The following is a 26,283-nucleotide window of genomic DNA, read 5'->3' as shown; positions in this document are numbered from 1 at the left end:
AAAAATCGTTTTGTGTTATTCTTGAAGTAATTCCTGCAAAGCAAGCAATAATATGAGAAATGATAAGAGCAAATTCTTTGAAGTACAGTATGTCGGTTACACATTGCATTAAGGTGCCTTTTGTTAAGCATTTATAAATGTGTTCATTAATGCTTAATAAGTTGTTTACAAATGCATTATAAAGCAGCTATAACCGTATGAATAAAAGTTGTGGGGATTCTAACAAAATACTTGAGCCAAATAGTGAGCCATTTTAACTCATGTCATAAATGCTTAATAAATGTATTAATTCATTATTTATTTGGCAAGCAGATTCATTATGATTGATTTTGTTCTTGATGTTGTTTGAAAAATAGGCTGTGAGACTGGAGAATGTAGGGTGTTATGTTGTTTTCTCTTATTATTGTTTATTAATAATGAATCTGGTTTTGAGTAAAATAAATAATGAATTAATACATTAATTAAGCATTTATAACATGTGAGTTAAAAGTGTCTCACTATTTGGAAGGTATTTCATTAGAATCCCCCTTTTTATTTATGCAGTTATAACTGCTTAATAATGCATGTGTAAACAAGTAGCATAGCGATAGTGTAATGTGAAAGGTAAACAATATTTTAAGGTCTTTTTTTAGGTCTTTATTTGGTAAACATCCATGAAGTGGATGAGCTGGAATGATTATGGACAATGTGAACTACATCATACATGTATGTACTCCATTTTAAGTTCGCGGGATTTTGCTCTGCTAGGTGTTAATAAACTGCATCCAATAATAGAACATCAAGATTATCAACAAACGTGTTAATGCCTATTAATGAAATAATTGTTTTACTATTAAACTCCCACAGTTTGTTTCCTAACCATTAAAGGGAGCTGATCATATTTGTTGTCAGCTTTTGGTCAGTTATATTGTTGTGTCATTGAAAGGGTTTCAGTGCTGAAGTTGGTTTTACTGTCAGTTTGGGAATATTGTGTCTTGGTCAAGTCAGTCAACTCTGTTGCCAGATAAACCTATCTATGCATGCAACCTAAGAATAATGCATTTTTAACAAGAATATGTTTTAATAGTTGAGTTTATTGATTTAGTTTATTTATTAAACAATCTGTGTTGTATCTTCTGACCAAAGACAATGTCTTTGGGCATATAAAGACCTGAAAGAACAGTGACAAAAAAAGCTATTCCTTTCAGAAATAATGCTAAACAACCAGTACATAAGTGAATAAGAATCTGCATAAGTAATGACAGTCCCAAACCCTTTGTCTGTGGAGTGGTAAGAATTTGTGGAGTGGTAATACCAAATCATACCATAATACCAAAATATTTACATGCAACCCTGATGAAACGTAATTCGGGTAAGTTTTACCCAAATGATGTTGATGGCAGTGAAAAAAGTTTATACTTCATCTCTGTTACAAGTTGTTATCAAGTTTGATCGAACAAATGAGGCATATACCTGTATCTTTACCCGTATCCCCACACCAGCATTCAGTACCAAACTAATTAGAAAATATAAATTAAAACACTCTTCACAACAATCACAAACACACTTCATGATCAAACTATTCATTTGTTGAAAAATATTCCGTTCTCTATTTGTGAAAAGTACAAATCAGAATTATACATAGAAATGAGTGTAAACAGTTTGTGATAAATGGTAGTTTGAATATATATACAGTATATATCTGTAATCACACAGGCTAAATATGGAAATACAGTCAGCCATTTCTCCTGCATGTATAAATCTCAAAATATTAAAATGAACATAAAAAATAATGTAACAACAAAAAATAAAAATAAAAAAATAACAATATATCATTATTTATAAATAAAGGTAAAAGAATGTTCAACACAATAACAAAGTACAACAACATAACTTGTCAGGGGTTTATGAGCTCTTGTTTTACTTCTTTGAACTACATTGTGAGTTGAATTAAAGAATGATTAAAAAAGGATTTTAATTATGTAAGTAAGATCTGTTAGATTAGACCTTTGGAAAGGATCATATGTCAAGTGCAACTGGTCCCTTCATGGAGAATCCAACAAAAAATGACAATCTGGTGCCAAATTCTTTGGGTAACTGGCACTGGAACATTGGATAAACCTAAATGTTTGAATCTTCAACCCAAATACAGTGGTTGCGTAGTTTACCAGCAGCTCTGTAAAGTTTTCCTATGTCTCTGACTTGCTTCCATGTTTTCTCATTGTCACACTCAGTGGAGATGGTCTGATCTGGTTTTATACAGCTGTGTATAAGATATGAAGCCATTTGAATCTCTCTCTTTCCCTAAAAATTGATGACTTCCAGCAGACTTCCACTCATCTTAGTATAATTTATTTTTTGTACACCAAAGTTGTTAGTGTAGGGCTCTGGTGCGACCTGATGCACTTCACATTTAGAGTGGATGCTGGTAATTTCACTGGCGCCTGATGGTGTCCTGGACGTCTTTCTCTGACATAAATTTATACAGCTGTTTGACCTTTTTAAAGTTGATTGAGATCTCATCCTGTAGAGGGAATCAGTCTTGGTCCTCTCTACATCTTGGAGTGTCTTCTTCTCTTTTATCTTGTCAATCAGGTGAATATTTTTAACTAGCTCACTTCTGTTTATTTCATCAAAGATACGCTGTTGAGAACACTTGTTCAGTGTGTCGTGTGACGGTTCCTTTAGTTTGTCTTTCCTATCTAAATGGACAAATGGCTCGAGGTCAAGAATATAGTGCATATGTTTACTCAACACATCAGAATATTCCTTCAGTTTAGGTTGTTTACTCGTCAAATCTTCCATCTTGATTTTCCCTGACAAGACTTGACCGAGAAGTCGATCATCTGATGTAAACGGTGGGGTCTTTTGCACTATTTCTATGACTTTAACTGCCACTTCATGTTCACAAAGAAGCTCAGCTGATTTGTAGGTGTCATAATAATTTGGTCTTTGAAATTGAATCTTGTCCTCTTTCTGTGTCGTTTGTTGTGATTCCCTGCAGGCGTTTCTTGCAGACTCAGCCAATGTAAGATACATCTCAAGACTGTCTGGCTTTATGGGATCATCTCTGTCTCGTTGATACTTATACCACAGCTCACCCCTAAGAACACGTGCCACTTTGTCACATATGTATGATTTGTCCTTTGAATGGGCGAAGGCTAAAGCCCATTCATATTCCACGTTGAAGTCTTCTTCTCTTTTCTTTAAGTAATAATACCTGGCCAGGAGCTGTAATATTACTGCATCCTTTTTGTAGACCTTTGTAGCATTAAGTAAAATGTTTTCTTCTCTTCCTGGTGTCTCCTTCATTATATCATGGATCAGAGGTGAAAAAGTGCTCTCACTCTTGGTTGAATGTCGGCTCTTCACTAACATGCTGTGGACATCCTGCATTAGTTTTTGTTTCCCCAGAAACAAATCATAACCTAAGAATGTTGTGAGCAGTGTGTTCATGATGTCGGCCTTTGTCACTCCATGAGTAGCTACAAGTTCATCCAAACAGTGTTGGGCTACACATGAATTGATCACCCTCATACCCTCAAAGACAAAGTTAGAAGCTGCTGTGCATCTGGTCAAAAGAGCGGAAAACTCATTGAATCCATCTTCTGCTTTGCAGGATCGACAGTCTTCTGTTATCGGCAGATGGAGAAACTCTTCACATGCACTGACTGACAGTAGAGCATTCCTGCAGTAAACACTCAGAAGAACAAGAACAGCAAACAATTGAGCGTGTTCATCTTGAAAGTTGAAGCCGTTCAGAGTTTTTTCTACATCACGTTTAAGATACTCAGATGAACCGTTAGTCTGTAGATACATGAACCCATGAAATGTGTCTGTGTTTGTGTAGGTTCTCTTGAGCTCTTTTAACTTTTCATCAAAGAGTTTCTGTTCTTTCTCATATAAATCGTTTCCTAGGTAAACAGAGTTGTCATTATCTTCTGCCTGTTCATGGGACTCAACTTTCATACAATTGAGAAGAATGACTTGTGTGGATTTTGAAGAAATGTTTTCTTTCTGACATTCCTCCTCAATTTTCTCCTGAAGTGTTTCAACATAAGAAATCTTCTCAAAATCTTCAATCATCAGTAAAACAGGGAGTCTGGTTTGTTGCTCTTTTGCCTTATATGTTAGTAACTCAACTACCTGTTGGGCTACTGTTGTGAGGTCATGTGGTTTGTATTTCAGTACTGCACAACGATATTTATTCTTGAGCGTCCAGAGAACATGCATGGCCAGTGTTGTGCCACCACACCCTGGAAGATGAAAGATGTTGAAGAACACACAAGATCTCTTCATGTTGAGCAGGTCTGGAATGATGCCATCAATAATGTACTCAAACTTGTCCCGTTTGATGAATGGCGCTGATCCCGCCTGTTCAGAGAAGTAGAAGTTCCACCATGACACTTTCCCTCCTCTGTAAAAACTTTCTTCATGTTGTTGTTTGTCCTCATTTCCTCCATCACATTGGTTAACACAGAGAATACTCAGCAGATCTAATGTGTCCTCCGTTTCATTTGATAACACAACCGTACTCCTACTGCCACCAGGCAGAAACCGGTGTGACTTACGATTCTCTGACCAGAGACTGAGCACAGTTCCGTTGATCTCAGTAAAACTCAACTCAGAAATGCATCTTCTAGAGATGTCAACTCCATAACGGCCCTTAATCAGATCCTTCCAGTAGGTGTATGTTGTTTCATTGTCACAGATACATAAGATTTGATTTTCCCCGTGTAGCTCCTGACGAAACATATGAAATGTCTCCACCATAGGATCATTTCCATCAGTCACTTGGTTTAACAGCAAGAACACGATGAGAAATTTCTTGTTTGGCATCACATCTTTTCGGCACAGGAAATAAACAGGGTGACGGACTGAGGCTCCTTTCTCAATCGACCACTTCTGAGAATCTGATGGGTCTTCTTCATTAATGCCTCCATTACAGAAAACCCAACTTGTGTTTCTGGTCAGCTTTAACTTGTCTGCAGTCTCTTGAACTGTTTGTGTAATTTCATAGTCAGCTGGCAAATGATTATTTGTTTTACTGTCTTCAAATAGCCTGTTCAAGCCATTCGCAGCAGATTCTGGATCAAAATCCAAAACAGCCACCGGTTTCATGGGAATCAGGAACTTCAAGTTTTCTAGCAGACTTGGATGGGACTTGTTAGTAACCACGACATAACATGTGAAATGTGACGTGTCTAAAGATCCGGTTCCTCCTGTTAGCATGTTACATAGTTTTAATCCCTGGGAAGACATTCTGACATCTGTGAGATGCTTTTCCTCCTCATTCTTCCTCAATTGGGACAACTTTTCCATGTGAGCACGCAGTATTTCTTTCTTGTTTTTTTTTTTCGGACGAAGTTTGCTGCTGCTGCCATTTCTTTCTAAAATAGCGTCATTATATCTTTCATTTCCTTTTATTAAATTATAAATTTTAAAGTATGTTTTTTCACACACTATGAAGGATGGTTCTATGTCCACCTCAATAACGAATTTTCCTGTGGATGTCATGTCAGCTTTAAGAACTTCAACAAATCGTGGAGGCATAATGCACCTCTTTGCAATTTCAACAAATTGTTCCTGAAAATGTTTCTCAATTGCACTTGTCTGCTCTCTAGTAAAATCTAAGTCCTGAACACTGACACCCAGAATTAGTCCATGTGGTTTATCCTTTACTCCAAAATGAATGGTGCCATTGGTGCGACTGTTCATGCAAGCTGCTGCAAATTTAATGACTTCAAATCTGTATTTTGTAATTTTTTTCTCTTTTGGTGTGTCTGTGAATTTTTTGAATTCATGGCAGGGTTGAATGAGGTCATAAGGACCTGTTTCAATTACATCAAGAATGAAGTTTTCCTGGTATCTGTGGGCAGCATTAAATCTTTTAAAAGGATATGGCTTCAATCTGCAAGTAAACAACTTTAATCTTTGATCTCTGTTGTGAATAATTAGCTTTTTTGCATTCAATGAAATGCCAAGTTCTGTCAGATCAGATATCTCCAGCAGGAGAAGACCAGCTCCATTAATTCCTTCATTATATAAAATATCAGCATCCCTTTGGTCCACTTTTATCCGGAGTATCCACTCTCTCACGTGGTCTTTATTCCAGTCCTCGATGTCCTCTGGAAGTTCAGATGAAACAGACGGCTCATCTTCATTATTCTGAAAGAAAATGAACATTGAGGAAAGAAAACATTGTAAACAATTGGATATTTAACATATTTTTACACCCATGTAAGCAATACGAGAGTCTTGGGTTTTTCGGTAAGTGGGCCTTCGGATAATTAATTAATTTATTTATTTTTAACAGAAAAACAAATTAACCGTACATTTTTTACATATTCCACCGTATACAAGACAAATTTTTGGATTGTTTTCCTTAATATTTCTTCAAGTTTATTAAATTAATATACAAATATAACCAAAACGAAATTTTTCTTAGCATAGCGCATTTTAGTCCACAGGAAGTTCAGTTGCACTGCAGACTCTAGCGATGAGTTGTGGTAACACAAGACTACTCTCTTTAATTATACAAATGTGTTCAGTGTGTGCCACTAAAAATGTAAACAACTGTACAGACACATAGATAAATATTTCTGTGCAATATAGAAGTATACAGTTAATGAAATAAAGAATGCACCTATATTCACGCGTACGCGCCACTGCTCGTGGCAGCGATGGATCTGACAGTGAGAGAGGTGAGAGAGGCCCGTTTTGCACTTTAATGTGTAGAAATATTGCACTGTTTCCAAAAATGTTAATATAAAACCCTTCTACATACAACTGTTGCAGATAGAACTGTTTTGTCTTTTACATTTTATACTGTATGTAGATATACTTAGGCTACATGATACTATGTTTATAAAAATAAGCTGAGTTAATCAAAAACCTGTACTTTTCATTGCATGTTACATCCTATTACACAGCTATAACTCCGCCCAAAACACAATAGAAAATGTAATGGTTTCCTTGTAAATACCATTATGAACCTTTGGGTGTTTATGCATTGAAAGCATAATTAAATTCCTGTTAAAACTAATGAATCAATTACATTTTCTTTTTTGTTTTGGGTTCTTTTGTTTTTTATTAAAAAAAAAAAAATGGGGGTCGGCTGGGCAGAGCGGCCTTTCTCCTTAAGCTGGGAGAACATATAAACTTTCACAGATAGCTCTAACCAGACCTAGTGCTAGCGGACGTCTGTAACACCCCCTCCATGGGCTGTTCCGTCTGATGTATCCTCATAAGTTGGTTCCTACTCCTGGTAACCCATGACCTACCCCAGGTGGACCTCCACCTCGCGGTTAACTACTTAGTCTGCATGTTCCATGCGATCTCCCCTAAGGGCGAGACCATATCTATATCCACTGTATTCCTCCCCCCGGGTAGGAAGTGGCCTCTTCAGCAGATCCCTAATTCAGGAAGTCGCGCTCACCCGGTGTAAATCTGTTCCAGATAGCCTCTCGCCAGTAGAGAGCCCGTCCGTGAAAGGTTACCGGTCAGGGTTTATCCTTCTTTCTCCAATAAAGCACTGGGACCCCACGACCATCACACTGGAAGGTTACAGTTTCGCGAATGCCTCGTGCTGACACGCCCAGGCCTGCTACCGTCGCTTCGCTAGAGATTGTGACATGATACAACGCTGTGGCGTTTTCCATAGGAACCCCATCTGTCGGATGACACAACGTCGAGAGACCGACAGAAAGGGAACGTCTCGGTTCAGTCTGTAACCTCAGTTCCTTGATGGAGGGAACGAGACATTGTTTCCCTTATGCCACAACACGTATTGTCCTCTGCTGTAGTCGTGAGAGACTCTCAGCTCTTCAGAACAAAAGGTAAGTGAATGATGCACGCCGGCTTCCTTTTATTATACCGGATATCCGGGGGAAGAGACCGGCATGCAAATTTAATTCGCCAAATTTCATTGGCCTTTTCTATAGTAGTCAGAGTTGAAAGGTTCTCAAGGGCGAACCCCATCTGTCAGCTCGACACAACAGACGTAACCGAGACGTTTTGTTTATCGTGTGTCTGATATTTTGCTGAATCATTCTATGTTTGTTTTGTGGTTGTAAGGTGTATTGTCACTTGTTATGTTCATCTATTATGTCTTCATGTTGTGTGTAAGGATGTACCACAACATACAGATCAGATCATGTTCATTGTAAGAAGTCTTATCGTATTAGATAAAAGAAAGTGCCACCGCTCTACATTTTGTATTTGTGTTGGTTTTGTTTAGTCAGGGTGATTCAGAGCCATTCAGTTCTACATTTTTCTTTATAGTTTAGTTGAATCAAACTTTCTTTGTCACCTCTAATTGCTTGCCTTTCCACCTTTCTCTGTGTGTTATTTGTGTTTTGTTAATATACTGTATTTTATTCTGCCACCCTGAGAAATGTAAAATAAATATTTTTGCTCTTCTCTTCTATACCTTTATTTTTAATGCACACACACACGCACGCACGCACCTACACACACACACACACACACACACACACGCACACACATACCTTAATAATATTATACATGCTTATGTCACCAGTCCAAATATCATTTTACATCTAAGTGTTGTATCTAATACACATCAAATATATTTATAAGGTAAATGTATCATATGACTGGATCTCTTTTGTAAATAAATAACCGCCAAAAAAAGACTATTAATTAAGCATTTAACATAATGTGACATCCTACATTCAAATGAAGACTTACTGGCTCTTAATGGAACTGTAGGATGACACATATCACATAGAAAAACTTTACTATTTACCTCCAAGTGTCCTGAGTTTGCCATAATGGAATCAGAAATCTTGCTGGTGTAATTTCATGAGCTTAGGATAAGAAGCATGGTATTAAAACATCATGTTACTGATATCATGCTTCTCTTACTGTACTACTTACTGTGATGTGTGAGTTTTACTACAGGAGAGTAGACCGACTGTTGGTCAATGCCGCTGTTTGAGCAGGTTTACAAAAAAAAATTGCCAAGTGAAATTTGACCAGCACTGTTTAAAATAAAATGAAATTACATTTCAAAATGTCGGAAAGTTCCTTGATCAGTAAAGCTGTCAAGGACGCTGCTTACCCTTCATTAAATACTTGATTTTCAGATATGAATCTATTTTAAATGATTTTTACGCCCTGGACACTATTATTTCCATTTTATTTTGTTTTTTATGTACAATAACTTAAAAATGTCAGAATGTTTAGTCTGGTAATAATTATTACCATTGTATGATTCATGCTAGTGAATCAGAGAATATAAACTCACAAGTAAAATAAATGCATTAGTTAAAAGTAACACATACTGACATATTTTTATCTTTTGTGGTCAACGATTTAAAGGTCTGCCTAAATCAACAGTACAGAATTTCCCAAATCTATTTATTTTATAGCTTTACTTTATAGTAAAGATCAGTAAACAAAGATACTTTTCAGCATCTCACTTTATTAGGAAAGTTGTCTGGATCACCATCAGCCTCTTCTCTTACCTTTTGCAGCAGGTATTCTGTAGAAATGTATGAACAATTTCCTCAGCGGTCCTTGATGAAATATTTTGTGTTTGTGGGAGGGGCATGTGTAAAAAAGAAACACAAAAGATCATTTGCAGAGATGCAAGATGTTTTTTAGATTGTATTTTTTATCAGTCTATGGGTCCAAATAATATACTGTACATTATAAATGCTGGGTTCTTTCAATTTACAATATGGTCTGAACAAATGGGTTTAATTTAATCCAGCAGTTGTCTTTTCCATATTTGACCCTACCATGGGTTGAAACAACCATTTTAGGTGTTTCTTGAATTCTAGAAATATTTGTTAAACTACATTTTGAATAACAATTTAAACCCACACTAGCTTTTTGCTTATCAGTTCTATTATGTGTCCAACAAACAAGACACTAGTGGAGGCCAAGCTAAATGACCAGTAGAACAAAATGGAAATATGCAAACACCATGTAAACAACCATTTTGTTTAAAATTGTTTGCCTGTGTGTCTCTATACCACACCCTGGGACATGTGTTTACAAAGGTCAATGTTTGGGGCTTCATGTAAATCAGTCATGCAACTTTTACAGAGTTTGCAACTCCATCTCAGACTCCACATCACAATAAATGATGATTGCAACCTCACATCTGTTCTTTTCTCCCCCTCGCCCCTTTTCTCTCCCACTAAGCTCAGAGCACCTCAAAGCTCACCTATAAACTGGGTATAACAAATACCATATTCTAAACAAACAAAGAATCTTCATATGTGTGTCTGAATCATTTGAAATGTCTCGGTGAAATTGTACAATGGTCTTACACCGTTTCTACACTGGACGTGGCTCGATGCGACACACGGCTTGTTCTAATGTGATTGTCACGCTGTACCATGTCACCATGTCCGTTGTTGACAAAATATAAAATTATAATAGGTTCTAATGTGTTCTATTGTCTCTGCGCCGCGCCGCATCCTGTGTACAGTAGACAAGGTGTAATAAGAATATTCTGCTCACTTTTGAGGGAGTGTTCTTCATGAGTCTTTCATATATATAACCATGTGTGACCTGATCCGATCCAGGACCGAGTTCTTTGCCGTAAATTATGTCTCCATGTGGACCATAAATTGCCTAGTTCGTTTTATTTAAGTTAAATGATTGTATATACAAAGAGATCTTTTTTGTTAATGCTACTAATTCATCAGTAACATTAATGTAACAAAATACATTTAATATGAATATCTCTTGACTAAATTATGTTTTATAAAAGCTCACTTATAGGTTGCTGTTAAAACGTCATAGGTCAAAGAGCATATGCGTCACATGACCATAAAATATGGCGAACGCAGATGTCTAAAATGTTTTCATACTAAACCCACTCAACTTGTATTAGTTTATTTTCAATTATATTGATGGTTTGGTTCAAATCAAAATCTACACATTTCAACAAATCAGTGTTTGCTTTAGTTGGTCTCTTGATCCCTTACTTTGGTTAAATTAATTATATTTTCTCTTTAAATGTTTATAAGAGTGTTTCAATGAGAACACTTGTGCATTAATGAGAAAAGAAGAGATGCATTTAAGATATGTTTTTGTGAAGTCTTTTAAGCTCAGATAAAGAGAAGTGACACCATTAATTTGGAAGTTGATGTTTTATCACTGATTCGAATGTCCTGGTTCAGAAAAGCAAAGATACTGTGATACAATTAACAGACAATTGTCTTGACACACTTAGACACCAACACTCATCATACAAACCTCAAAAATGGTGAGAATCATCAGATAAACAGATCAGCTGCAATGCATTCTGGGAGTCATGAATGAGTTTTGTACTATGATGTCACCCAGCATGCTTTGCAGCATGAAGAACTCTTTTGTTGATTGTCACTTTTGTTGAGTTTCATACGCTGATTGTCGATGTGTAATTGAGTCAGTAAATACATATTTTTTACATATACATATTGGTGCGGTTTCCCGGACAGGTTTTATCTGAAACCAGGACTAGGGCTTAGTTACAGGGCAGTGTTTGCTTGCTCACCGGGAGACTGCATTCATTTATTAGATATTATTTATTAGAATGATCTTGCTTGTTCTATAAACACAATACACTGTGCTATGTTTTTCTGTTTTTCTTATTTGCTCCTGTAAAGCTGCTTTGGAGAAATACACATTGTGAAAAGCGCTATATAAATAAACTTGTTGAAGTTAAATTAGGATATTTAAGTCGTTTTAAAAAGACATACCTTGCAAAAACATTACTGGTGTTTCTCTCGAGACATTACAACCCCACAGATTAATTTTATGATATGTCCGTGTAAATTGTTTTCGATCAAGACACCTCTAACATTTAAATGAGTCTGCCACTAGTCTTAAGCCCTGTCTGGTAAACCACCCCATTGTGTTTTAATACCACTGTTTAAATCTCACACTGTACAATCACACAATATTCACACATTAATAACACACTCCTGAACAATTATTCAAATAACCACACAATGATAACAGTCACCAATCACTTGATCATAATGGATCTTAGTTTTCATCGACACATCAAATGTATTTTAACACACTGTTAAAACAGACAATGAAAACTTATCATTAAACAAGAAAAGAGAGCCCAACTAAAGCCTTCACAATAATGATGGTTTGTATACATTTTGATTTAAATCAAGCCATAAATATAATTTGAGAAAAACTAATGGTAACACTTTATAATAACTGCACGCTATGAATCATTAGTTAAGCATCAGTACATAGTTAATTAATCATTTATGAAGCATTGGCCCCACATTAATAGAGATTAGTAAGCAGTTTATAAATACAGCTATAAATGCTTTGTTCTTGATTTATAAGCATGTATAAAATATGCATAATAATCAAATTTTCATACTTTATTTAGGATGAATTCATCATTTCTAAATTAAGGATTACATTACTTACAAACCAGTTAGTTAGGAGTTGTCAGTGGTTCATGAGATCATTTAGAAAGTGTAAGTAAATGATTAATAAACTCTTTGAATGCACATTTATACATCTTATTATTCTGGCATATAGTAACAGTTACTTAATTTGTTAATAAATGCTTTTTTAACACACATTCCTGCTGTAATTCATGATTAATTAAGATAGTTGTAAAACATTTACTAGTTGTCAGTTAACTATTTTTGTGAGCTCATCTAAAGTGAGGACTATGTATGTCTTGTTAAGCATTTACAAATGAGAGTTGCATATCACTTCACGGTTATATTTTTTCTGGAGGTGTGCAGGAATTAAAAAAAATTCAGAAGTTTATTTTTCATCTTATATCAATTCATTTAATGTTAATTTATATGTTCGGTTGTACAATTTTAATTTTGCAGAGGTTCATTTATTTTTTATATTAAATCGTTTTACATTCATTAATATGTACAGTTGTACAGTTTAATTTCTTTTGCATCTTGAAATAAATATTTCTATGTTCTGTATCCCTCTTTGTTGTGTTTTTCCTATTTCTGTTTAGAAGATAACTGAGCCTTTAACTCTCATTTGTAAATGCTTTACAAGGCATACATAGTCCTCACTTTAGATGAGCTCACAAAAATAGTTAACTGACAACTAGTAAATGTTTTATAACTACCTTAATTAATCATGAATTACAGCAGGAATGTGTGTTAAAAAAGCATTTATTAACAAATTAAGTAACTGTTACTATATGTCAGAATAATAAGATGTATAAATGTGCATTCAAAGAGTTTATTAATCATTTACTTACACTTTCTAAATGATCTCATGAACCACTGACAACTCCTAACTAACTGGTTTGTAAGTTATGTAATCATTAATTTAGAAATGATGAATTCATCCTTGATAAAGTATGAAAATTTGATTATTAAGCATATTTTATACATGCTTATAAATCAAGAACAAAGCATGTATAACTGTATTTATAAACTGTTTACTAATGTCTATTAATGTGGGGCCAATGCTTCATAAATGATTAATTAACTATGTACTGATGCTTAACTAATCATTCATAGCGTGCAGTTATTATAAAGTGTTACCAAACTAATAAAATTGCTTGTAACAAGTTTTGAGTTGGTCCAAAGTTTCCTTTTTTTTAATGTGAATGGATCAGTTTTGAAGAAACAAGTTGTTAATAATCTAAATACAATAAAAGACAATATATTTACAGTATATACCACACACACACATCACAATTTACAATTAAGTATCTTTTACATTGTTATCTAAGAATCTATAATTTTTTAGTTGCAACAGAAATATTTGATGAGCTCTCAGTCTTACCTTCACAATCTAGATCTTTGCTGAAGAAATCAGTTCACGTTTGTCTTTTTATCAATGGGAGGGGTGGGGTGTAAGAAGGTAAACAGGTTTCATTTTTACAAACCAGGAAACCAGATAATAGACAAACTTGACAAATGTTACTCAATATCACACACCTTTAAATAAAGAATGGGTCATAAGAATCATTTTTGTGTCTTCTTAACAATGGTTTAACTGACATAATTATTTTAGCTATTCATTTGTAAAAAGAAGAATATACATGGGTTACATGTTGAGAAATTTACAGTCTAAAAAGAGCTGTAGGGGAGTCATCATATAATTTATGTCTCTATAGTCTTCTTCCTGCTCTTTTACTGTCAGATTTTAATCTGGAGGAAAATTAATGACTACAAAGACTAAACAATCCATACAGTATGTGTACCATTAAAGATGTAACATGTAATTCAATGTGTGTGTAAATGTTAATAAATAAACATGGCCTCAAAGCTGAACATTTACCTATTTTACATTTCTCCTAAAAGTGTTGTACATTGTGTCTTATAAAAAAAACGGAAATTTGCCATCAGTAGTGTTGAGAATGTTCAACATTTCTATTCCCAAAAAATCTATTTTTTTTATTTAATTTTTTAAAGTTCAACAATGAAAATGGTAAAAAAAACTTTATAACCGTATTTAGAAAGTATTGCTGGAACCTGTAATGACTGTTGACGTTGCTGACATGTATGCAAGGCATGCTGTACAATCATAACAAGATTAAAGTTCTGAGGAGTTTCCTGAACATCGACATAATTTGCTGCTTAGTATCCCTGATAGCACAATCCATCTGGATTACGTCTATTTGATGTCTGCATTTACATCTGCAATATGTCTAGGAGACGTCTGAACATCTGTAATACGTTTGCTAAAGATCTGGAGATCTGCTGTGTAAAAACATCTGCTAAACATCTTAGAAAGAGCAGCTTTACATCCATTCTAAATCAAACACATTTTACAGACATCTTCTGGATGTCTAAATGACTGCTGACAGCAGACATCTCCCAGACGTATTGCAGATAAGCAAACTATGTATTGCAGATGTCTTGAAGATGTAAATGCAGACTTCACATAGATGTAAACCAGATGTATGTGTGCTATCAGGATATGAAGCATTGTTGGAGAATAAACCTAACCATCCCACAAACCTTTTTTGTTATTTTAAATAAACAGAATGTCCCCACAAGTTGAAAAACCACAGTCATTACTATCTTTGTGGGGACGTTTGGTCCCAATAATGTTGGGCTTTCCAGAACCACAGACACTACTCAACTAATCTATTTTATACACAGGATCTCTACATGAGCATCCAATGGTAAGCACCCTAATGGACATCACTTATAATTACTAGGTAAACATATCATATCATACTATATCATATCATACTATACTGTATAAATAAATAACTGCCAAATGAAACACAAAAACAATTGAAAAACATTTAAAGATGTTGCAAAACCAAGTCTTACTAACCTCCAAAGGTGTTGAGGTTGCCATTATGGAATCAGATATCTTGCTGGTTTACTTTTAAGAGCTTTTAATCTTTGGTGGTCAATGGTTTAAGGTCTGCCTAAATTAACAATTTTAAAAGTTCCAAAAATGATCAAACAAACATTTCTTATAACCTTTTTATAAGTAGTTAATATTAGTAAAGGAAAAATCTTCTCTTACCTTTACAAGCATATATTCTGCACAGATGTAGGAACAATTGGCCCAGCTGTCCTTGATAAAATATTAAAATAAGCTGTGGTGCCCATGGGAGGGGCAGGTGTACAAAGCAAACACCTCAGGTTTAAAAAAAACAACAGGTTTGTGATGCGTTTTATGTTTGTTTCAACTTATTGTTAAATGTGGTTATTTTATTAAGTTAATTTAACCATGAGTTGTAACCATCCAACCTTTTTTAAATGTAAGTCTGTCTTGAATTTTAGCAAAATTGCGTAAATTGAGAATTAAGTTATTTTAGATTGTTTTTGTATTATTTTGAATAGTTTATACCCAGGATGTAAGCCTTTTTCTCATGGATGCACTAAGTTATGAGTCCAGTGTTGAAAGTATTGGCACTGGTGTAGGTCAGCTGACTGACCCGAAATTGACTGAAATTGGTCATAGGAGCAATGCAAACAACCACATGCCAACAACCACATGCAAACAACCATTGATTTTGTCTATACAAATGAAACCTATTTGAATATGGTAGCCTCTGTGCCTCAATGCATGTAAGAGCTTTTATTTCAAAAGGGCACATTTTGAAGTTATAAAATAACAGCAGAGGTTGTCATTGTTAAGAATCTAAGGATCAGGTCGAAATACCCATTTACCCATCCTTTGCAGAATACAAAAGAAGATATTTTGAAGAAAGTTAGTTACAGAAAACCATTAGTCCCATTAACATGCACTGGTTTTGAGTTCATACAATAGAAGTGAACATTCGTCAATACCAGCCATGTGTTAAACGTGGCCCTGAATGGGAACTGTATTTACCTAGGCATCTAAAAAGAGGTCTATACATGGAAAAGACATATCGTGAGCCTCAAACACTATTGTTTCCTCCTTCTTGTGTAAATCTTGTGCATGAAAAAGAGGCCAATCCCAACATACCACCGAACGTGACGTTACAGTCGGGATGTACAACCCCAACGCTGCATATACCCACCAATGTTCTAGGCCAGCCGGACGTGCACAGTCAAATCGTAGGAAGTTCTGCAGGTAAGGTTGGGCGATTTCTACCAAATTGTCATCGGACGATGTCTACAATCTGCTGTGAAACCTTGTGATGGACGAAGAAATCTTGTCTTCTTTAAACAAGCCCTGATGTTATGAGGTGAGGGGATGTGAGCTGCACATAGACTCGTCTTCTTTATACAATATTTTATTCTTCTGCACTAAACTCCTGTCGTCAAGTCAAATTCCTTGTGTGTGTAAACATACTTGGAAATCAGGTCATTGCAAGGGGGGTGTGAGGCACTCTGGAGAAGAATGTTTTATGCGGAATTTTTCTGAGGATTTTCTAAAAAAAATACTTTCAGCGAGTTTATCGTTTTTCCAATGATCACAACTTCACACGTATCTGATGGACAGATAATCCACCCTTGCTATTAATGATGTCGATATTTCAGCAAAAAGTTTGCATCAATTTAACAGCATTAGATTAAAGAGGGTAAAAGTTTACTGTACACATCCATATGATTTATGCAGATGGGGGAGAGAGATAACCATTCAAAATCAACTGTAACTGTTCACTGAAATGGAGAAATCCGATGGATTAACACAGTATCAGTAAATCTTTACCTCCTGGCTCAAATCAGCTTTCACTTTATTTCGACATGTTGAAGTGCGCTTCAATTCCTTACAACTCACTGAACAGTTCAATATAAAGGCTATATTCATATATATTATTCAGATATTCAAACATTTGACATTGACAAAATTACATTTGTTGACAGATTTTTTGTAATTAAAACCCTTTTCAGACAAAAAACTTATTAGAAACAGCCACCTTACAAAGTTTGAAGATTCTTTTTTATGTTTACAACGAACACTTTCTCTGAACTATGTCTTCTCGCGGCTCGAAGGTAGCAACAGTAGAAGTGTTGATCATGGCATCTTCATGTGGCTAACAGTAGCTTTTACAAATGTATTGATTGATCCTCTAAGTTTTTTTCTGAAACTTTTATTTCTTTTCCTTTCTTTGCCCCCTGACTTGAAATCCATCACGCTCTCGTGCTGCAGCTGACATTTTTTATTTTTCCTCAGAGTGAGCAGCTATGTACAGAGAGCGAGCACGCAACTGTACATAAGGACACATCAAAATTAATAAAACAATGTTATACATTTGTTCATGTGTTATGAAATTAGAAATAGAGGAAGACACATCAGAAATTGTATTTTGCTGAGTAAGAATAAAAAAATTCAAATCCTGTGCGGTCGCACACCTGCACTTACGACAGTTCTGTTGACATAAAGCTCCTTCTAAATCTGATTCTTATACAGCGTGAGCTGACAGGCGTCTGACATCTTTCTTCTCAGGTATAAACTCATGCGTGTCTTCTTTATACACTCACCTAAAGGATTATTAGGAACACCTGTTCAATTTCTCATCAATGCAGTTATGGTGGTGGTGAAATGGTGTGGGTGATGTTTTCTTGGCACACTTTAGGCCCCTTAGTGCCAATTGGGCATCGATTAAATGCCACGGCCTACCTGAGCATTGTTTCTGACCATGTCCATCCCTTTATGACCACCATGTACCCATCCTCTGATGGCTACTTCCAGCAGGATAATGCACCATGTCACAAAGCTCCAATCATTTCAAATTGGTTTCTTGACCATGACAATCAGTTCACTGTACTAAAATGCCCCCCACAGTCACCAGATCTCAACCCAATAGAGCATCTTTGGGATGTGGTGGAGTGGGAGCTTCGTGCATCCCACAAATCTCCATCAACTGCAAGATGCTATCCTATCAATATGGGCCAACATTTCTAAAGAATGCTCTCAGCACATTGTTGAATCAATGCCACGTAGAATTAAGGCAGTTTTGAAGGCGAAAGAGGCTCAAACACGGTATTAGTATGGTGTTCCTAATAATCCTTTAGGTGAGTGTACAACGCATGCTGCGCAGAAACACATCTTCTCTACATACAGTTATAAAGTCAGGCGGGTCTGATCTGTATTGTGAGAGATTACTGTATATGCCTCTTAATCCTTGTTTATATTTGTTTACATTGCAATTTGAAGGACAGAGCAGCAAGAGCCACGTGACGAAAGTGAAAGTGACAGTTTTTGACACCTGGGACCACATTAAACAGACTTCGCTCAGTGTTTTGATACTGATTTAACTCCGACTATACTGGCGTTAGAATATTTATTAATATAACTTTAAACGTTCTGCTTAATTATGTATTATTACATATAGGAATTAAGTCCGAATAATGTTTGATCTGTTTCTCTTTCATTTATCTTAAATGAGTGCTTCTCTAGAATAACCATGCTGTATGTGTGTGTGCAGCGTGTGTGAGTGTGTGTTTGCGTGCGTGTGTGTGTCTCTTGTTGAGTAAAGTAAGAAAAATGCAATTGTCCAACCTTGTATGTATTCTCTCATATTAACTCTCCCATAGCTTTGATTGAGGAATACTATAGAATATTTTTACTGCATGAAAGTATTTATCCAAAACTATTATAACTTGGTTAGTAGAAAAGCATGTTTAAGTATTATTGCTTTGCATATAAACCTTTTCTTATAAGAAGTTAAAACCGAAAATGTTCTTGTTGTAATAATGTTTTATTTTGATAAATTATAGTATATAGTGGAAAGGAGAAAATCTTGTATTAGGAAGAATGGCATCTGTTACACGGGAGAGCTGCATTCCATTCCATCAGATAAGGAGTTGTGTGTTGCAGGCCAAGCAAAGGAGAATGCAGCGTATCTGTATTTCTCTATATGACACCACCTGTATTCTGCATGTTTTCCCTTTTTTTCTTTCAACTTGTATACCTTTAATGTTTTTAGTTATGGTCAATGTTTCATATTCAGCTGCTTTGTAACAATGAAAATTTGAAAAAGCGCTATATAAATAAAGTTGACTTGAAGAAATACAAATCCTGCACAACTACAGAATAAAAGTTCCTTCAACTCATCCAGCAGTACAGACCCTTATAAAATAGACAATAAAGGTATCTCAGCTTTATGAAGCAATACACATCTTAAACAATCACACAATAAAGGTCCCTCCACTTCGTACAGCAGTGTAACTACATTATTCCTCCACTAGAGTGCAGCCGAATTATAGACATTTAATTTAACAGCACTGACTGAATGAATAATAAAATGGCTTCTAGACAAGTTTATCTCAAAACCTCAGTAACTAAAAACCAGGACAGGGGCCCGTTCTTCGTACGTCGCTAACTCGGTTAGCTGGATTTGATTGTTGACGATTTGGCATGATCTCGGATTGTTTGGTTCTTGGACGCTCATCCTGGACTTGCTGTCATAGCAACAGTTGCGTAAACTTGAACCTGCTCGGGAGCAGGCTTACTTCATGTAAACAGGATTAGATCACGGCTTTATAAGCGGAGGTGATATGGGAAGTCTTTCGCAGACATGTCTTGTCCGTTTTTACGTCAGGAATGCGTTGCTGAAGGTGCCAGAATAATTCGAAGAGCTTTTCGAATTAATCGCGTTTTGCGAGATCGACAGGATCCTTTAGCGCAGCGCGATAATCTACTGATTGAGAGATATCGTTTTTCTCGGGAGGGTGTAATCTACATTATCAACTTGTTGGAGCCACACGTTAAATGTTCGACTCGTCGCAGTCGGGCTTTAACAACTGCACAAACAGTTTGTATAGCTTTGTGACTCTTTGCGAGTGGCACTTTCCGTTACACTTTTGGAGATGCAGAAAACTTAGGTAAAAGTGCTGTATGTCGTGCCACTCGCAAAGTTTATCCGTCACTCAAACAGTTTTTAGGGTTCTTTGTGGTATTTCCATGCCACTTAAGACCACAGGCTGTGAAGCAGATTTTTTTTGACATTGCAGGTACATTATAATTGTTAATGAAGATCATGCAAACATGATCATGCCAAAAAGTAGCCCATAGACTGCACACAGGTCCCCATCAAGGCCCCACCTGGTCCCAATGAAGGGGATTTTTTGAACCGAAAGAGATTTCACTACAATTATTCATATTCCAGATAAGCAATAAATAAATAAATAAAAGTAATGTTATCAAAAAGTATGCTGTTGACTGATTACAAATATTTTAGATGGTGTGGAATGTGGAAGCCACATGGCCTGGTTCTGTGCGTGACTCCAGGATTTTCAGAGAGTCACATTTATGCACATTATTTGAACATGGCAAGGAAAAATAATTTAAAACTCACTGTATTACATAATTTTGTGCGGAGCCTAACAAAACTGCATTTTTCCAGGTGCTTACGATGAGATCCTGCTTGGTGACAGGGGCTATACCTGCAGGCAGTACTTCATGACCCCATTCCCTGACCCAAACCCAGGACCACAAACCCGTTACAATACAGCTCTAGCCAGGACAAGGGCATGCGTTGAAATGACCTTTAGCCAACTAAAGGGAAGATTTCAGTGTCTGAGGGTTGCACCTGACAGGGCCTGTGACATTATTGTTGAATGTGCCATCCTCCATAATATTGCCACCATCAGAAAGGAGAGGACCCCTGTGATGGAGGTGCAGCCTGATGATGACCTCCAGCCAGTGCACTTGGACCAACCAGCAGAGCTGCACGGGACAGAATTGTGAAACACGATTTTAGGAATTCTTTTTTTACACATAAACTTTCATTAAATGATAAATAGAAAACAACATGCTTAGTTCATGGAGTTTTATTTCAATGATTGTTTCTGAAGAAAAGCCAGTGATGGTCATCTTTTGCCTGCAATAAGACATATTGTTATCCAAGGGCAGCAGTAGTGCTCTTTGTGAAAAATAGTTTTTAAGCACTTACTATGAAGTTCCTTTTGAAGCAACTCAATCTCTAGTGCCAGTCTTTTCTTCTTTAATGTGTCAAGTTTTTTCTCTTTTTTTAAGAGCAAAATACTCAATTTTATGTTGAATATTCTGTTTATATAGGGTACGGATATCCCCTTGTGCCATTAAAAAAAAAAAACTCAACAAGCCTCATCCAACACAAAAAGGAAAAGAAGACTGCCGACCTCTGTATATTTTTGTGCTGTAGGCCTGTCTGTAGGCGTTTCCTCCTGCAACTCATATTGCACTCAGAAATAATATGTGCACACCTATAAGTTAAATAAAGTTATTTGTGCACTTACAAGTACTTCCTCCAAAGGACAGTCATCTGAGAGGGTTTCTTCACTGTCCTCTGCAAAAGAAAAATGGGTTTTACAAAGTGTTGCACTTTCTTTCCTTTTGAGTTAGAAATGTCAACTTACTGCACATATTTCAGACACCACTTTCCTGGGAACAGATAAAAGTGTTGATGTATTATGTAATACAACACAAAAGAGGAGAACTCAATGTCATTACAATACACTAGGAGAAAATATGATCAATGTCAAATTGCAAAAAAAAATACATTAGTTATACAGCTTTCACCTTCACAAGTCAAAGCAATTGACTCAATATTTATTTCTTGAAATGACTGTACAAGCCATTTGGATTATAGACATAATTTAACGGAGCAACAAATTATTTACGAAAATTGAAATATATATGAAATATGAAATTATTAAAAAAAAACTATATACTGTAATAATAAGTGATATAACCATAACATGGAACACTTACGCATTTAATTTGTCTGCTACTTTTTGCCAGTCCTCTCTCCTGGATTTTTAATTATTTTTTCAAATTATTACTGGAAGCAAACCCTTCCAGTAATAATTCTTGCTCTGCTGCGTTGAAAAGCTGAGCGCGCTCTTTTGCCATGGTGAGCAGCCAATAGCAGCGTTGCTGATCATTGTTTCTACAATCGATACATATCCCCTTTTAAATAAGCACAAAAACACGCAATAATCTCAGATAACTCAATCCAGCGATACTAATCATATCCGGCAGGTGTGTTCGAAGACCCAATTAGCCGGATCATGATTAGCACGATGATATCATCTTGGATGTGTCATTTGATCTTGGATGTAATAAGCGACGTACGAAGAACGGGCCCCTGGTCTCAATTTGTGTATGCAAGTTTTGAGATATGGTGAAAGTCTGTGTACGCTTAACCCTTTTGATTAGGCCCATTCCTGAAAAGGAATAATGACAAATATAAATATTAGTTTTTTTCGTTTAGTTAACAAATGTGAAAATAGATTCTGATGCATCTACATTTACATTTACTAAGCAGACGCTTTCATCCAAAGCGACTTACAAAGACTTTGAGGAGCAATAAACGATATGTCATATAGGAGCTATAATACAATAAGTGCCAACATAAAGTTACTGGTTTCAACAAAAGCTAGAACACTACCTGCTGAGAGAAAGAGAGAGGGTTAGTGTGTGTGATTTCCTATTTTCATAACATAATAAAGAATTTCCCTTTCCAGCCCAATTACATGATCATTTAATGGTTTGAAATTATAGGGTTAACAGGTGCTTTGTTGTAAAAACTTTCCTGAGCGTTTAGGCTACTAAGATAATTTACCCCATTTAAATTCCAATTAAAAGTAAAACATGGTTTTTCAATGATCAATGATCAATGATCAATTACAAGCAATGGGCAAGTTTAGATAATTGCAAGATAATAAATCTTTGTTCGAAAAATATGCATTTTAATGAAAACAAAAACACGCTTTGAAGTTTTGTTATTTGTAACGATATGCGATATTTATTTGGTTGAATGACGCGCACTTGGTCACAGCTCGAGGTTGTCTGTCTTTGTGTGGCAGGTTCCAGGCCGGTTCGTGGGGGCTGAAAACCGCTGGTCCTACCTCCGATATATCTGAAATATATAAATTGAAGAAGCAAACATAAAAGATAAAAGTCGCTTTGAGTATCTAAAAGCCTGTTAATGTGTCTTCAAGAAATAATTATGTTACTATTAAACAGAGAACTCCCACAGTCTATTTTATAACCATTAAAGGGAGTTGATCGTATAAATATTTGTTAATTGCTTTTACTGTAGGTCAGTTATGTTTTGAAAGGGTTTCAGTGCTGATGTTGTTTTTACTGTTGTGCTTGTGTGGATTTAAACTTGTCTTTAGCAAGTCAGTCAACTCTGTTGCCGGAATACATTTAGTCATTTTACATTTAGTCATTTAGCAGACGCTTTTACCCAAAGCGACTTACAAAGAGTTAGGGAGCAACAAGCGATATGTCATACAGGAGCCATAATACATTAGGTGCCAATACAAAGTTACTAGTTTCAACAAAAGCTAGACCACTACCTGTTGAGAGAAAGGGTTAGTGAGTTTTTTTTTTTTCATTTGTCTGTCATTTATTCACAGAAGAGATGGGTTTTAAGAAGTTTTTTTGAATGTTGTGAGAGATGTGGTTGACCGGACAGAGTTAGGAAGAATCTTCCACCAGGAAGAAGTTGTGAAGCAAAATGAGCGGGAACGCGATTTACTGTCCTTATGAGTAGGCAATACAAGACGCCGCTGGTTTGCTGAATGCAGGGATCATGATGGGGTGTAGGAGTGCAGGAGGGTGTGAAAGTAAGCCGGTGCAGATCCTGTGATGGTCCTGTAGGCCAGAGTTAGTGACTTGAATCTGATACGGGCTTCGACCGGTAGCCAGTGGAGAGAGATGAAAAGGGGTGTCACATGAGCCCTTTTGGGCTGTTGGAAGACGAGGCGTGCTGCTGCGTTCTGAACCAGCTGGACCGGTTTGAAAGCCTTTGCAGGAAGACCAGCAAGGAGACCATTGCAGTAGTCCAACCTTGAGATTACCAGGGTTTGGAAAAGGAGTTGTGCCCCATGCTCCGTGAGATAAGGTCTAACCTTTCTAATGTTGAATAAGGCGTATCGGCATGATCGTGTTGTCCTTGCAATGTGATCATTGAAGGACAGCTGTTCATCAAATATGACTCTGAGGTTCCTGGCTGTTTTGGAAGGAGTGATTGTGGTATTGCCGAGATGGATGTTGAGATTGTGTTGCACCATAGGGTGTGCCGGGAACACACGTAGTTCTGTCTTGGCAGGGTTCAGCTCGAGGTAAGGCCCTTTCATCCAAGCTGAGATGTCCTCAAGGCAAGCTGTAATACGAGCTGCTACAGTGGCATCGTCTGGGTGAAACGAGATGTATATCTGGGAGGCGGGTCAGCCAAGACAACCCCACAATATCCAGAGACTTGAGGTACTCAGGGCGGATCTCATCCACCCCCGGTGCCCTGCCACCGAGGAGTTTCTTGACTACCTCGGTGACTTCAGCCTGGGTGCTGGGCGAGTCCGCCTCCGAGCCCTTGGCCTCTGCTTCCTCAATGGCAGACGTGACCGCGGGATTGAGGAGATCCTCGAAGTATTCCTTCCACCGCCCGATGATATCCCCGGTCGAGGTCAACAGCTGCCCCCCTCCACTGTAAACAGCGTTGGTAGGGCAATGCTTCCCCCTCCTGAGGCGCCGGACTGTTTGCCAGAAACTCTTCGAGGTCGACCGATATTCTTTCTCCATGGCCTCACCGAACTCCTCCCGGGCCCGAGTTTTTGGCTCCCCAACCATCCGGGCTGCAGTCCGCTTGGCCTGTCGTTACCTGTCAGCTGCCTCGGGAGTCCCACAAGCCAGCTAGGCCCGATAGGACTCCTTCTTCAGCTTGACGGCATCCCTTACTTCCGGTGTCCCCCACCGGGTTCGGGGATTACCGCCTCGACAGGCACCGGAGACCTTACGGCCACAGCTCCGAGTGGCTGCGTTGACAATGGAGGTGGAGAACATGGTCCACTCGACTCAATATCTCCAGACTCCCTCGGGATCTGGTCAAAGCTCTGCCGGAGGTGGAAGTTGAAGATCTCTCTGACAGGCGATTCGGCCAAATATTCCCAACAGACCCTCACAGTACGTTTGGGTCTGCGAGTCTGTCCAGCTTCCTCCCCCGCCATCGGATCCAACTCACCACCAGGTGGTGATCGGTTGACAGCTCCGCCCCTCTCTTCTCCCGAGTGTCCACACAACCACAAAGTCGTTCATCGACCTCCGGCCAAGGGTGTCCTGGTGCCATGTGCAATGATGGACACCCTTATGCTCAAGTGCCAGTGAGCAGGGAGGTGTTGATGATGTGTTTATTTAGATTATCCTACCAATATAAAGCGATAAAAGTTTTTGAGAAGAATATGACATTTTTAATAAGACTATGTTTTAGTAATTGAGTTTATTTATTAATCACTTAAGAGTTTATTTATTGAACAATCTCTGTTGTATCTTGTGGCAAGAAAATCACTTTATTGACAATGTTTTGGGCACATAAAGAAATGAAAGAACAGTAACAAGTAAGCTATTCCTTCCATAAAAAACGGTAATTGACCAGTACCAAAACATAAAATATTATTGCACATTCTGTGAATAGGAATATGCATAAGTAATGAGCATCCCAACCCCTTTGTTTGTGCTGTGGTAAGAACTACTTAATATTTTATTCTAAGAACTATTAAGCTAGCATAACATAATATTTACACGTAAGCCTAATGAGACGTGATTCGGTAAGTTTTATCCAACTAATGTTGACAAGAGTGATCACGTTCAAAAATTCAGCTCTGTTACAATTAAAATTTGATTGAACAAATGAGGTAATATAAATTTAACATTATCATCACATCACCATACAAGACCAACTAACTAGAAAATATAAATGAAAATACATCATAAAACTATCACACACTAACTATACTGAAGTATACCACTTTCTTTTCAACCATTTGTTGAAATAAAAACATATTCTGTTCTCTATTTTTGAAAAGTACAAATCAACATTGGACATATAAATGAGTGCAAATCGTTTGTGATAAAAGTATAAATATATATATATATATATACTGTTTATATCTGTTATCACACAGGCTAAATATGAAAATACAGTCAGTCATT

General features: G+C 36.8%; 1 protein-coding gene across 1 annotated transcript; it reads right to left on the bottom strand.

The window, feature by feature from the left end:
* Positions 1–1,055: 1,055 nt before the first annotated feature.
* Positions 1,056–6,165, bottom strand: LOC130425759 (sterile alpha motif domain-containing protein 9-like). The gene has a single exon (XM_056752139.1). It carries the CDS (start codon positions 6,163–6,165, stop codon positions 2,284–2,286), a length of 3,882 nt encoding a protein of 1,293 aa, XP_056608117.1. The 3' UTR covers positions 1,056–2,283.
* Positions 6,166–26,283: the final 20,118 nt, after the last annotated feature.

The sequence above is a fragment of the Triplophysa dalaica genome, chromosome 7 (genome assembly GCF_015846415.1).
Source record: "Triplophysa dalaica isolate WHDGS20190420 chromosome 7, ASM1584641v1, whole genome shotgun sequence".
Lineage (NCBI taxonomy): Eukaryota > Metazoa > Chordata > Actinopteri > Cypriniformes > Nemacheilidae > Triplophysa > Triplophysa dalaica.
This window is presented reverse-complemented; position numbering and strand designations above follow the sequence as displayed.

What these genes read in the sequence shown, in the direction of transcription:
- LOC130425759 (XM_056752139.1), bottom strand. Translation starts at nt 6,165, where the DNA reads ATGTTCATTTTCTTTCAGAATAATGAAGATGAGCCGTCTGTTTCATCT.